General features: G+C 40.9%; 1 protein-coding gene and 1 long non-coding RNA gene across 6 annotated transcripts in view; one reads left to right on the top strand and one right to left on the bottom strand.

The window, feature by feature from the left end:
- The window catches only part of bmper (BMP binding endothelial regulator), a 67,310-nt gene that overhangs the window by 19,599 nt on the left and 33,606 nt on the right, over nt 1–14,105 (top strand). For all 3 annotated transcript variants that reach the window (XM_043688764.1, XM_043688765.1, XM_043688766.1), the window contains 4 exons: nt 373–472; nt 8,405–8,487; nt 9,835–9,925; nt 11,842–11,924. In XM_043688764.1, coding sequence (XP_043544699.1) covers nt 373–472; nt 8,405–8,487; nt 9,835–9,925; nt 11,842–11,924 — 357 coding nt within the window. The remainder of the gene's footprint in view (nt 1–372; nt 473–8,404; nt 8,488–9,834; nt 9,926–11,841; nt 11,925–14,105) is intronic.
- LOC122549268 overlaps nt 8,848–14,105 on the bottom strand; it is a 13,736-nt gene continuing 8,478 nt past the window's right edge. For all 3 annotated transcript variants that reach the window (XR_006311475.1, XR_006311476.1, XR_006311474.1), the window contains 2 exons: nt 12,218–12,291; nt 8,848–9,747 (listed from right to left, as the gene is read on the bottom strand). This is a non-coding gene — a long non-coding RNA (uncharacterized LOC122549268). The remainder of the gene's footprint in view (nt 9,748–12,217; nt 12,292–14,105) is intronic.

The raw sequence follows: 14,105 nt of genomic DNA, 5'->3' as shown, positions 1-14,105 counted from the left end.
TCATACGCAAGTTAACTTGCAAGAAACAAAATGCTGTCGATATGCTGATAGGTTGGGAGAAGAATCATGTGGAGTATAAATACCAGCATGGACCTATTAGGCTGAATGGCCTATTTCTGCATAATAAATGTGTATAAAAACACTGGCACTATGCCACACTTACACTATAGTTATACTGGATGTTCCAGGAAATTCAAGCCAATAAATCAGAAAAGATCAATCTCTATTCTCAGAGATTTTCATTGGAATTGTTGGTTTTGATAGTTTCCTCGCGCTATTAATTATTTTTCTATACATGTAACAGCTTTTAAACCAGTGGAAATATGCTGTCCTGTTCATTGTCAATTATTCTGGTTTTGTTTCAACTCACAGAACAAAGAAGTAAGATGTACAAGAGAGAAATGTCCCGTGCTGCCAAAAGACTGTGCTCTCGTTATCAAACAGCGAGGAGGTTGTTGTGAAAAATGCAAAGGTGCTTTAACATTTCCTCCTTTTCAACTTTTGACAACTGTTTCAGATCGCGTGCAGTCACAATATTATTCTGTGCAGTTCTGACTCTCTCCATCAGAAGGCTTGTATTGCTACAGCTGACATCATGCTGCAGTAATGGTTTTTATTTTTCAAGAACTTGCAATGTTCTATTCAGTTTCCCCTACCCTGCTCAGTATTAACAGCATTAGTCAACCTGGGCTGATCACTACTCTGACTTAACTTTTCATCTTTCCAGATCATTGACCATTATCGGGACTAAAATTTATTCTCTTGCTTCTTCCTTCTCTCCTCAATTCTTAAGGATACTGTCTTTGCCCTGAGCCCAGAACTGCCTGGTAACTTGTCCCAGTGGACAGTCAATCCCTGTGAGTTCCTGCTGAATATCAGTACAGAAGACATAAAACAAGCACTAATTACTCTGCCATGCACAGACACACATGGACAAATGTAGTCTCATACAGTTGTGTAGAATCACACACTCCTATATACACAATTCCCAATAGGATAGCAAAATGTGAAATCCATGATAATTCATCCCTGAAACCAGAGCTATGGAAATTATTTGAGATGCCTGGGTATGATCCCTGCACTTGGAACAGGCCATGCAGGGATTATGACAGAATCCTTCTGGACTTAACGCTAACACACTGTGGGGAGCTTTACCCAGGGATACACTGTGTTACTCTGATTTTTCTGTTGCTCCCACCTCCCCCTCCCTTTGCCTTCTCCTTCAGTTAGAAGAGCTCCACCAGCAGAGCTGTGAAGCTGTTCATGTTTTCAGAGAACCTGAGGCAAAATCTGCCAGATCTGTTCTGGTATTAAATTTTACAGTTCATTGGGGATTTCCAGATAAGAGTGCTACCCCTTCACTCACTGGACCAAGTATCTTATACAGTTGTTGGATGCCAGGTTCCTAACAAACATTTATGGCAACAAAGAATCAGCATCAATCAGGTGGTTTCTCATTTTCTGTTTATGTTTCAAATTGTCAGACCAAACTTCTTCTGCAGTCATGATTCACCAAGTCAAATGATGTTAAGTGAACTGTTTTGTGTTTGAATCATAGAATCCCTACAGTGCAGATAGAGTCCATTGAGCCCATTGGGACTGCAGCAACCCTTCAAAGACTATCCCAACCAGGGCAATTTAGCATGGCCAATCCACTTCACTCATACATTTTTGGATTGTGGGAGGAAACTAAAGCACCCAACAGAAACAGGGAGATGATACATACTACAGATAGTCACCCAAGGCTGGAATCAAACCTGTGCCCCTGGCATTGTGAGACAGCAGTGCAAATCACTGAGCTACTGTGCTGCCCCATCAGAGGATTCTATAAGAACAAATACCTTCCTTACTTCCTGTGTTTCCCTCAAACCATACGCTGAACCATATCTGCCTCTTCCATCACAGTTCACTTCTTAGCACTCAAAATATTTGCATGATATACAAAATCCCTTGGGATATAGAGTTAAAATTCAGAAATAATCAGAGAAAAGGAAACCTTTGAATCATATAACATAGAGGGAGGCAACTCAGCCTACCATATCTTTCCCTGGTCTTTGATAGAGCTGTGTACTTAGTTTTACTCCTCTACTCTTTCCCATCACACAATCAGGTAAATCCTTTTTGAAAACTCCTACTGAATTTACTACCATGTTCCTTTTGGCCAGAGCATTCCAGTTCATAACAACTCATGAAAACAATTCTCCTCATGTTTCATTTGTTTCTTTTACTGATTATCTAAATCTCTATCCTCTGGTTACTGATCTTCCTGCCAGTGGAAACATTTCTCCTTATTAAATTTATCAAACTCCTCCACGATTTTGAATACCTATTAAATTTCCCCTTAACTTTCTCTGTTATAAGAACAGATCTGCTACAGCTGCTACATTCTGTCCATGACACAACAGTAGGTAGAAAGACAAGTTGCAAGAGGGATTTAAACAGTTTACAGAGAGATATTGATAGGTTAAGTAATGGGGCAACAAGTTGGAAAATACAGTATAATGTGGGAAATGTTAAGTTTCTCTTTTTGGAAGGAAGGACAGAAGAATGGCATATCATTTAAATGGAGAAAAACTACAGAAACTGCAACACACAAAGAATTGGGAGTATTTGTGCATGAGACACAGGTAGCTAGCACACAGGTTCAGCAGATAGTCAGGAAGGCTAATGCAATGTGGGCCCTTAATTCAAGTGGTGGGTTAGAGTCTTGCAGCTGTATAAGGTGTTGATGAGACTACATCTGGAGTTCTGTGTGGACTTTTGGTCCTCTTATTTAAGAAAGTATATAATTTCATTGCAGTTATTAGGAATAAAACAAAGAACAAAGAAAATTTACAGCCCAGGAACAGGCCCTTCGGCCCTCCAAGCTTAAGCCGATCCAAATGTACTGTCTAAACCTGTCAGTCAATTCCTAAGCATTTGTATCCCTCTGCTCCCACCTACTCATGCATCTGTCCAGACGCATCTCAAATGAATCTACCGTGCCTGCCTCTACCACCTCTGCTGGCAACACGTTCCAGACGCCCACCACCCTCTGTGTGAAGTACTTGCCACGTGTATCCCCCTTAAACTTTCCACCTCTCACCTTGAAAGCATGACCTCTCGTTATTGAATCCTTCACCCTGGGAAAAAACTTGTCTCTATCCACCCTTCATGATTTTGTAAACCTCAATCAGGTCCGCCCTCAATGTCCTTTTTTCTAATGAAAATAAACCTAACCTACTCAACCTCTCTTCATAGCTAGCACCTTCCATACCAGGCAACATCCTCGTAAGACTTCTCTGCACCGTCTCCAAAGCTTCCACATCCTTTTGGTAATGTGGCGACCAGAACTGTACACAGTATTCTAAATGCGGACGAACCAATGTCTTTTAAATTTTGACATGACTTGCCAGCTCTTAAACTCAATACCCCGTCCAATGAAGGCAAACATACTCTATGCCTTCCTGACCATTCTATCCACCTGTGCAGCAACCTTCAGGGTACAATGGACCTGCACTCCCAGATCTCTCTGCTCATCAACTTTTCCCAAGACTTCCATTCAATGTATAATTCACATTTGTCCGGATTGAAAGCCATCTGCCACTTTTCCGCCCAACTCTCCAGTCTATCTATATTCTCCTGTATTCTCTGACAGTCCCTTATGCTTTCTGCTACTCCCCAATCTTCGTGTCATCTGCAAACTTATACAGATGTAGAAGTTGTACACTCAGGTGGGTAGACACAGTTCTCTGTAGCCCAGAGAGTGAGTCCAGAAGAAGTTTCATGCCAGTGCCAGTGCTTGAGACAACTGGTCAGAACTGGAAAGGAATTTGTAATGGAAGATGTAGGATTTATTTGTCATGAGCCATGTGATGACTTAGATAGGAATTGGCTCCTGCAAAGGGAGTATGGTCAGCCTGGGTCTAAATTGAAAATCAGAAATTCAAGTTACCTGAACCACTAGCATATTTGCATAGGATATATAAGACAAGAAAGATAAATGCTCATGTTATCAAAATGGGCTTTGATTCATGGGCACTAGCTTCAGTTCATGGGCACTAGTTTGGGTAAAATTAGAGCTGTACCAAAGGATGTGCTTCATCTGAACCAAGCTGAGGCCAATGTTTTGATGAGTCATTTAACAAAGGAAGTAGAGAGGGCTTTAAACTGAATAGTGGGATGAAGGAAGTGTGTGCGAAGAGATATGGTAAGTCAATGGAAAACAACAGGCAATAGATTAGAGTAATGATAATAAGGGCATGGTCGGTTGGGACAGACTGTACAAACTTAAGAATGCAACTGCAGATAAGGCCATAGACTGCAAAATAAGAAGGCAGAGTTGATGATTCTCTATCTGAATGCATGAAGCATTTGTAACAAGATGGATAAACAGGTGGCACCTATAAAAATAAATGTGCATGACTTAATAGGCATTACAGAGACATGATTCAAAGGTGACTATGGCTGGAACCTAAACAATGAGACAGGTGAAAATGATCATTATATGGTAAAATCTCATGTTCAGTTGCAAGGGAAGAAGTTTGTTCTAAGACTGGTGTTTTAAACCTAAATAATGGTATGAAGGCAGGGCTGGCTATAGTGAACTGGGAAACTAGGTTAAAAGGTGGAACTGGAGAAATGCAGTGACAGATCTTCAAAGCAACACTTAACAGGAAGGATATATCCCAGTGAAAAAGAAATAGAAAGATTCCTCATCCATCGCTAAATTCAAAAGTTCAGGACTGTATTTAAATAGGAAAAGCTTAACTAAAGCTAGTCTCAGTCCTCTAGAACATGAGTCTGGGGAACTGACAATGGTATATTTGGAAGTGGCAGAGTTGTTGAACAAGTATATTGTGTCTGTCTTCATTGTAGAAGATATAGAAACTTACTGAAGAGACTTGAAAATCAGGAAGTGAAAGAGAAGGAGGAACTTAAAACAATCACCAACACCAGCACTGAGAAAAAACTTTGATTAAATGTGCATATCAAAGGTTGCTACAGAAAATAAGAGCTTATGGGTGTAAGGAGTAACATATTAGCATGGTCAAAGGATTGGTCAGCTAACAGGAAGTAGAGAGTAGGGATCACTGGGTCTTTTTGGGTTGGTAAGTTGTAATTAGTGGAGTTCCATTTGGATCAGTGCTGGGACCTTCAACTATTTACAATCTATATCAATGACTTGCATGAAGGGCCTAAAAGTATGGTAGCTAAATAAGCTGGTTACACCAAGATAGAATCATAGAATCATACAGTGCAGCCTATTATGGTAGACTGGTTAGCAAGGTTAGATCTCATAGAATCCAGGGGGGGCTGGCCAGTTGGATACAAATTTGGCTTTAAGGTAGGAAACAGAGGGTTGCTTTTCGCACTGGAAACCTGTGACCACAAAGATTGATACTGAGTCCACTGCTTTTTGTCATTTATATAATTGATTGGATGTGAATATAGGAGAAATGGTTAGTAAGTTTGCAGATGACACCAAAATTAGCAGTGTTGTAGATGGTGAAGAAGGTTATCTCAGATATGGGACCTTGATCAGATGGGCTGATGGACGGAGGAGTGGCAGATAAAGTTTAATTTAGATAAATGTGAGGTGTTGCATTTTGGTAAGATAAACCAGGGCAGGACTCATACAGTTAATGATAGGGCTGTGGGGAGTGATGCCAAACAAAGAGACCTAGGACTGCAGGTGCATAGTTTCTTGAATGTAGAGTCGCAGGTAGACAGGGTGGTGAAGAAGGGTCAGTTTCACTCGAAACGTCAGCTCTTTTCTCTCCTTACAGATGCTGCCAGACCTGCTGAGATTTTCCAGCATTTTCTCTGGTGAAGAAGGTGTTTGGCATACTTGTCTTCATTGGTCAGAACACTGAGTATCAGAGTTGGAATGTTATGTTGTGGCTGTACAGAACATTGGTTAGGCCACTTTTAGGCTACATTCCCTGGAGCTTTGGAGGCTAAGGAGTGACCTTATAGAGGTGTGGTTTTCCATCTCACCTACCCCTAGGCAGTGCATTCCAGATCCCTAGCATCCTCTGAATGAAACAGATTTTCCTCAAATCCCCTCTAAACATCTGGCCTTTCAATTTAAAATGAAACCTCCTTGTTATTGACTCTTTGACTAAGGAGAACAGCTGCTTTCTATTCACCCTCTCCATGCCCCTCATAATATATATATATAAAAGTAAGTGGTCAAGAGGAGGTAGAACGTCTGCAGACGGATATAGATGGATTAGATGAGTGTGAAACATTGGCAGGTGGAATATAATATGGGAAAATGTGAACTTGTCCACTTTAGCAAGAAGAATTGAAGGGCAGGATACTGTTCAAATGGAGAGAGATTCCAGACTTTAGAAGCACAGAAGGATTTGGGTGTGCTCATCCATGAATCACACAAATTGAGTTTGCAGGTACAGCAATTATAAGGGAAATGCAATGTTTCCAGTTAATACAAAGGGATTGGAAGATAAAAGTAGGAATGTTTGCTTCAGTTGTAAAGGACTTTGCTGAGACCACATCGCATGTTCAGTTTTGATCTTCTGATTTGAAAAAGGATATAATTGTATTAATAGCAATTTAGAGAACAGACAACACAAACATTCATTCCTGGCATAACAAAACATTGACCAGGTTGGACCTTTATGTGCTGGAGTTCAGTAAAATGAGGAGTGATCTTATTGAGACATAAGAGGACTTGACAGGATAGATTCTGAGAATCTGTTTCCCCTTGTAGGAGAGACTAGAATTAAGTTAAAGAATAAGAAATCTAGCTTTTAATGTGGAAATGAGGAGAAATGTTTCCTGTTAGGTAATCATTAGCCTTTGGAATTTTCTTCCACAGAAAGCAAAACACTGGGTTATTGAATTTATTCAAGATGAACTAGATAGATTTTCAATAAAGGATTACTGGGTAAAAGCCATGATCTTATTGAATGGTGGAGCATGCTTGAAAGGTTGATTGACCTACTCCAGCTCCTAAGTCCGAAGTTCAATGTTCCTTCCCAGCTTTCACAATGTCTTTAACAGCCACAACCCTATCCACCCCGAAAATAATACATCTGCAGAATGAATTACCAGTGAACGGTATTAACGCAGCTTGGAGAAATAGATTCCAACAATAACTATGCACGTTTTGGTTAGAATAGGATTGTGGGATCTGGGGCAAATTCAGATAGGTTACATTGAAATGTCAGGAAAAGTCAAGCTTTGTCAGAAATTCTTCTATATTATTAATGAGAGGCCCTTAGTGAACTGTGATGAGATATGCAACAATTGTGGAAATGAATCTCAGTAACTCATCACTTATTAATCAGCCCATCTAGCTCTAGGGAGAATATTGCAGTGTGAGTACCACAATAATATTTAACAGGCAGCAACTTCTCAAATTTACAAATCTACGAACATTAGAATTTGAGTTTCACCATTTGATTCTTGCAGCAGAGCTTGAATTTGGGATTAAGTAAAATTGCTGTGGTAGGTTAAATGTTAAACAGGTTAGAGTGGCTGCTACTTTGAAAATCTCAGCATCTTGCAGGATGCTAAAACAGAATAATTTCTGACCAGGAAAGCAATAAAAAGGCTGAAGTAGTTGGTCAGGGAGGTGAGGTGGGATGACCAAAAGCAATATCTTTAACACAGACCTGAAATTTACAACAGGCCCATTTTGTTCAAGGCTATGTATCAATTTCACATCCAAGACAAAGAGAGTTGGTAAGAGACATGATATCAAATGGGTGAAAGGTAATTTCAGGAATAATGTCACCACTTTCACAAAAAGCGTGAAATAAGTTCCAGCTTGAGCAATGGAGGCAAAAACCTCTGGGATTATTTAAGATAATAGACAGAGGAACCAAAAGGGGTAATTAGGAGAATTGTTTTGATACAGTGAATTATTGTGAACCAGAATGAGCCACTTATAAGATGCATGTCATGTTCACCAGCCCCAAAAACATACATCCAAAATGCAACAGCTCTTTCAAGAGTCTTCTACAACCTTACTGAATCAGCTGAACCAACATCCTTTTAATATTGATTTATTTTGGTTTGAAAACTATTGTGGAATATATATTTAATGTCCATTCTATATTTGCATTTTTCATAAATGTTATGCAAATGATGAAGCAGATTCAGTAATAAGTTTCAAAAAGGAATTGCATAAATGCTTGATGGGGAAGATGGCCTCGAATGGAAATATCCAAATAATCCATCCAATGAGGTGGCATCAATGGATTGGATTGAACAACTTCAAATTTTGTATTACTCCCAAAAGTGTTTGAATGAGGATGAGTAGGTCCGGATGAAGCAAGATGGATTAAGCATTCTTTCTCAACTTTATAGTAATTACCTCTTGATATTCCTTCATGTGGTTCCAAGAATCCACTGACTCTTTCTGATCCAAAGCCTTGTCTCCTCTCTCCATAAGAATGCTTGTTTGGTGGGAAGATATACAACAGCTCGGCAGCCTGGCTTGTACCCTCCAAGCCCTGCATAATGCGGACATGTCAGGTATGTGTTCCTTCTGCACCATGTGTGTAACCAGATATTAATGTGTTTGGGTGGATTGAATGGTGAGGACATAGTGGATGCTTTGAGTGACATAAAGTTAATACTTAAGAAGGAAATTTCAGTTAACATTGAGTGATCATGCATTGATTTTTAGAATTGGTGCTCACTGGCTTAGGTATCTCCTTCCATTGACTCCAAACAATTTTCTTGCGAGACCTCTAGCATCCCATTCTAACCAGTTCATTCCTCCTGTGTGTAGTTCCAACTTGTATTCCAATTGCATCCCTGCCCTGCCACTATTTCTGGGCAAAGAAGGTGATCTGTTGTTCCAAACACCCAGATAATGTGTAAGGCCTTTAAGGTGCTGCACACATTAAATACTGCAGCAGTTCACAATTAAGGACAAAGCTAGATGATGCATTTAAGCGGAAGCTAGATCTTGTGGGATAAAAGAATAGGAGGATATGTTGTTAGGACGAGATAGAGTGGTGTGGACAAGGTCATGTAGAGAAAGAACAAAGTACAGATCTGTTGGGCTAATGGCTCGTTTTTGTATTGTACAGTTTATATATTTCTCTGTAACTATTAGGTAAAAGATCATGCCATCTTTATCTGGGCTGTCTGTTTGTGTCTCCAGTTTCACAGCATAGTGACTGACTTTTAAGTGCCCTTTAAAGTGGCAGAGCAAACCACTCAGTTGTATTAACTATTCAATAAAAAGGCCCATGACATTTTTGATATGTTTCTTTCTTACAAAATTACCACATTTCAAAGCCACCTTGTTGATTGAAGCACTTTGGAGTGTTCTGAGTATGCAAACGGTGCTATATAAATGCAAGATTTTCCTCCCCTCCCTCATTCGAACTTAAACCTTTAAAGCATTTCTTTTGTTGTGTAGTTGAGATAGAATACAGCTAATTACAAATGCTTCTCACAGAACACAAGAATCGATGAATGAAATGGAGTTTAGCTAAATATTGATTTCCATTTGTGTAAGTTTGAAGGAAGCAGGAATTTTTGAAATATCAAAGTTAACGGCAACAAAAGTACAGGCAGCATTTAATCCAGTCACACAGGGAACTGTGAAAATTAGTGGCATCTCCTTGGATTTCACTTATTTTCCATACAAATATGAATCCTTTTTCTCATATTAAAGCCAGTCTCATGTTTGTACCTGTTGTTTGGATTTTGTTTTTCCTGTGCTTTGGTTTTCTGAGGGATCAAAGAAAGTCATTTCAAGCTGGTGTGGTGATCTGGAGCCTGCGCAGACACAGAATCATAATCAGAGAAACTTGTTTTGCACTGTAAACCGGACATAACAACCTGTCTTTCATGTCTTACCCGCAGGAAGGTGTCATTACAGAATCAGAGATACTGTGTGTGGTCTACTGTAAAAATCCCATCATGCAGCAGGGAAGCTGCTGTCCAGTGTGTCAAGGTAAGCAATCTTTATGAGACAAAGAGAGCTACAGGACTAACTTCCCCTCTACAGATACTACCTCCCCACAGCCCCCAACCTCCTTCCCAGCCTGCCATAACCTCAGTGACACCAGATGGATGTTTGGTGTTGCATCTGGACTAAGCTGATTAGAATACTGAGTGTTCGCTACCAGTCACTTCTCATCCAGAGACCTTTGTAATCCCAAATCTTCACTGGGGAAGATCCTATTACTTCTCCCTGTGAGTGAACAAACCACCTCCTCTACCTAGTCTCTTGCCCTTCCCTCCCTCTCCCTGTCTCCATCTCCCACTCATTGCATACTCTGCTGTTCTGACCCATTCTTCCCTCAATCCTCACCCATTTTCTCCATCTTCTCCTTTCTGTCTCCCCTTCTCACTCTCTTTCTCTATTCTCTCTCTTCTCCATTTCTCTCTCTCTGCACCTCTCTCTCTTCCCCTCTCTCCCTGTTGTCCTCCTTGCAATGCAAAGATCTGAGATTTACTGATGTCCCAAGAGGTGCTGTGTTTAGAGAGTCTGTGAAGAGCTCTTTCATTCAATTATGATTCGGAACTGTTGGTAATTTGCAATATGCATTAACTAGTTCAGCACATGTATTGCAGCTCTGATGTGGAGCCTTGCAGAGAACCAGGGAGATGGTACTGTACTAACAAGTCATCAGGGGCCTCTCTTCACTGACCAACTCTGTAACGTACAACTTCTAGTTCAATGGCATTCGGGGTTTGAGATACAAGAGGAAATTACTTGTTTCACTTTGAGTGACTGAGAACTCATTGTACATTGAGCTAGGAATCACAATCTCAAGGTTGTCAACAAGAGAGCTAAGGGTCAGATGAGGAGAAACCTCTTTACACAGAGAGTTGTTAGGATTTGGAATGTGCTGCCTGGGAGAGTGTTAGAGGTGGAATCCATAGGAGGCTTCAAAAGAGAGCTGGATATGTATTTGAAAGTGATGAAGTTAGGGGGCTACAGAGAAAGGGCTTGAAAGTAGCTCTTTCAGGAGCTGGTGCATACACGATGGGTCAAATGGCATCCTGTACTGTAAAAGTCTATGATTCTACGATTTTATGAAAACATGAGCATTAGGACCAATTGTGTGTCATAAACAATTTATACCATCAGCTGCAATTTGAAATAATAAAAACTGACTGGTTTGTTGTAACATCAACATGTGAAGGAGTTTCTGGGTCCTGATAAATGATTGCATAGTATTAATGCCAGAGGAGTTGTATCAACCGAGAGCTCAGCCCAGCTGACAATAGAATCCAACTCCTTACTGACTTCTTCCGGCCTGCTCCTTATCCTTACAAAGAATCATTAGTGATTCAAGCCCAGGACTGACTTTAATTTGAAGGCACAGGAATCATTGGGGGCAGTGACCTAAGGTTGGGTGTAGAGGAAGGACCGGCTGGGGGCTAAGGGGACTGGGATGGGTCTCATGGACGGAGGGTGGGCTGGTGAAGTGAATGTGATGAGGGAGTGTGGATGGAGAGCGGTGGGTGAGGGGAAAGTGGAATGGCCTGGATAAGAGGGAATAGTTGAAGGAAGTCGAAGGAAGATGGAAAGGGGTGTATGATAAAATTGGGGTGGTGAGCAGGAAAAAAAGAGTGCCTGTGGGTTTGATGAGGGGAGCAGGCGAGTGGGGTGTAATTGAAGTGAGATGGGGCTCATAGAGATCAATGTGTTATCAGGAACTGCCCATCTATTGGAAAAGATGCTCAGCTTCTGATTGATTTGATGAAATGCCAGGTTGGCAGCAACTTGAGACCTGGATGAATGGCAGACTTTATCTGATTTTAGAGTCACTGATATTCACTGCCCTGAGATCTATAATTATTTTTTTCTAGCTATCCTCTCCATTCTCTGTGCATCTGACCTGTTGTTGTTTATTGCAGGATGTGAGTTTGCTGGTCATCACTACAGAGAAGGTGAAGATTTCTACCCAGATGGAAGCCGGTGTATTAAATGTTCCTGCACTGTGAGTATAGACAAATCATTCCTTTCTCACTAGCCCTATGTTACTCAGTGTGAGCAAGATGCTACTTTCGAACAATTGCCACTTTCAGTCAAAAGGGAATTGTTAAAGGAAATAAGTCTGACACTTTCAGAACTTAGGTGCTACACACATGATTCAGAACACTATGATCACCATTATCAATCCCAGTTTACCAGCATCTTCATTCCCCTCAGTCACCATTAATCACAATCCCATCAATCTCAATGCCATTCTCCTAATCCCCACTCCCACAGATCAGGGATGAAAATACGTACCTTGTGGGTTACTTATTGATTTTCAGGGCCTTATTTTTGGTTTTTGGAGGCTTCTTTCTCATACTCACTAACTCCTGTAGAGGACAACACAGTCATATATTGACACTGCTTCCTGTATTTCACTTACACTGAAACAGATTTAGAAGAAATCATCAATATCTTCAAGAGCCAATGTGACTAAACAAAAGTTACAACATGCAAGGAAGGCATTAATTTAACTTACTACAAGACAATAAATAGGCAAAGGTTAACAACAGTTTTTGAATAGCTGACATGCACTTTGTTTATAAAAAGCCATCACCCTTAACATGCTGTAACTATAATTAAGTGATTGCATGCTTTTCTCTAACACAATCATTGCATTTCAAATGATTTGCAGCATGCAAAGTGATTTGAGATATGGTAACATATAAATGGAAATCATTAAGAATTAAAAAATCAGTATTGCATTATCCAATTGATAGTATTTATTACAATTGCACCCAGTACGTTTTCCCCATATAGTTTCCCCCCGTATAGTTTCCCCTGAAGACTAGAGACTCCACGTTCATTTTCATGGAATCATTATCTCAGTGAAATTAAGTTTTCCTGGTTCCCAGTTGGCTGAATATTGTTGAACAGTATAAAACTGTTCACTTATCTTTGCAGCCCCTCTTCCCCCTTTTGCAGCCCTTGTTAGCTCTTTGCAACCTCTCCCCTTTGCACCCCTTCACTCTGCTTTACAGTCTCTCAATCCTGTGTGCAGAGCTTCTCTACATTTTGCAGTCTCTCACTCCTGTTTGGAGCCTTCACTCTGCTTTCTTCTTTTCAACCCCTCTCATCAATTTGCTGATCCCTCCGTCCCTCATTGCAGTTTAATTTCCCCTCATATCCACGAGGCCTTTAACCTCAGCAGCCTCTTGTTCTCACATGTCCATACTGGAAACCTTGGCCTTGCTGGCTGACTTTCTGTTATAGCCCTGACCCTACAGTCCCTGGCTTCACCAGTCTGCATTCCCTCCACAGCACTCCCCTCTCAGTTAACGTCACTTCCTCCACCCTTGTTCCCATTGACTGAGCTATCTTGCTCTCTGTAGCCAATCACCTTCTCTATGCTACTCCAATCATAGGCTGCTTCTGTCCTGAGGTTGGGACCTGAGGTTATATTGTTCACATGGAGAGTTGTACTGTTCACCATTGCGACGAGATGTTGCTCATTGTAATGATGCCCACACAATCCCTCGAGGGGTTAAAGCCAGTTGTATTCCTGTTAGACCTGTGCTAATGATATGTTTTCAATCACTGCCACTTTGAACCCATACATCTGCCCCATTACAGCTTCCCACACTACCATTACTGGCATTCCTCCCTTTACAAGCGCCAGATTAGATTTCATGAATCTTAACATTTGACCCAAATGTTTCTTCTGCCGTCAGATAAGATTTGCTGCTCTCAGTCTCTCTCCCCTTGAGTTCAAGCAGTCTCTAAACTGCACAGAACAATAATGTCACTTTCAACTCACATGACAAAGTATCATCTCATTAGCAGAGACACGTTCACACCCACTAGAGATAGGACAGTGTTCTCATTGTAAATCAGATACTGCACTAGATTTAAAAAGCTATTCTGGGAGGTGACATTTGAGATAAATCAACCTTTTCTGTGAGATTTTCACTGTACATTTCCTCATTCCGATCTGGCTAGGTACTGACTGGGCCAATCTTAACTGCTGGTAGAAATTTTTTCGCAATCATTAATCTGACCGACTCCCACAGCTACCTAGACTACACCTCCTCCCACCCTGCCCCCTGTAAAAACGCCATCCCATATTCCCAATTCCTTCGTCTCCGCCGCATCTGCTCCCAGGAGGACCAGTTCCAAAACCGTACAACCCAGATGGCCTCCTTCT

This window comes from Chiloscyllium plagiosum, chromosome 4 (assembly GCF_004010195.1).
Source record: "Chiloscyllium plagiosum isolate BGI_BamShark_2017 chromosome 4, ASM401019v2, whole genome shotgun sequence".
Classification (NCBI taxonomy): Eukaryota; Metazoa; Chordata; class Chondrichthyes; order Orectolobiformes; family Hemiscylliidae; genus Chiloscyllium; species Chiloscyllium plagiosum.
Note: the sequence above shows the minus strand (reverse complement) of the source record. Positions and strands in the feature narration are given on the sequence as shown.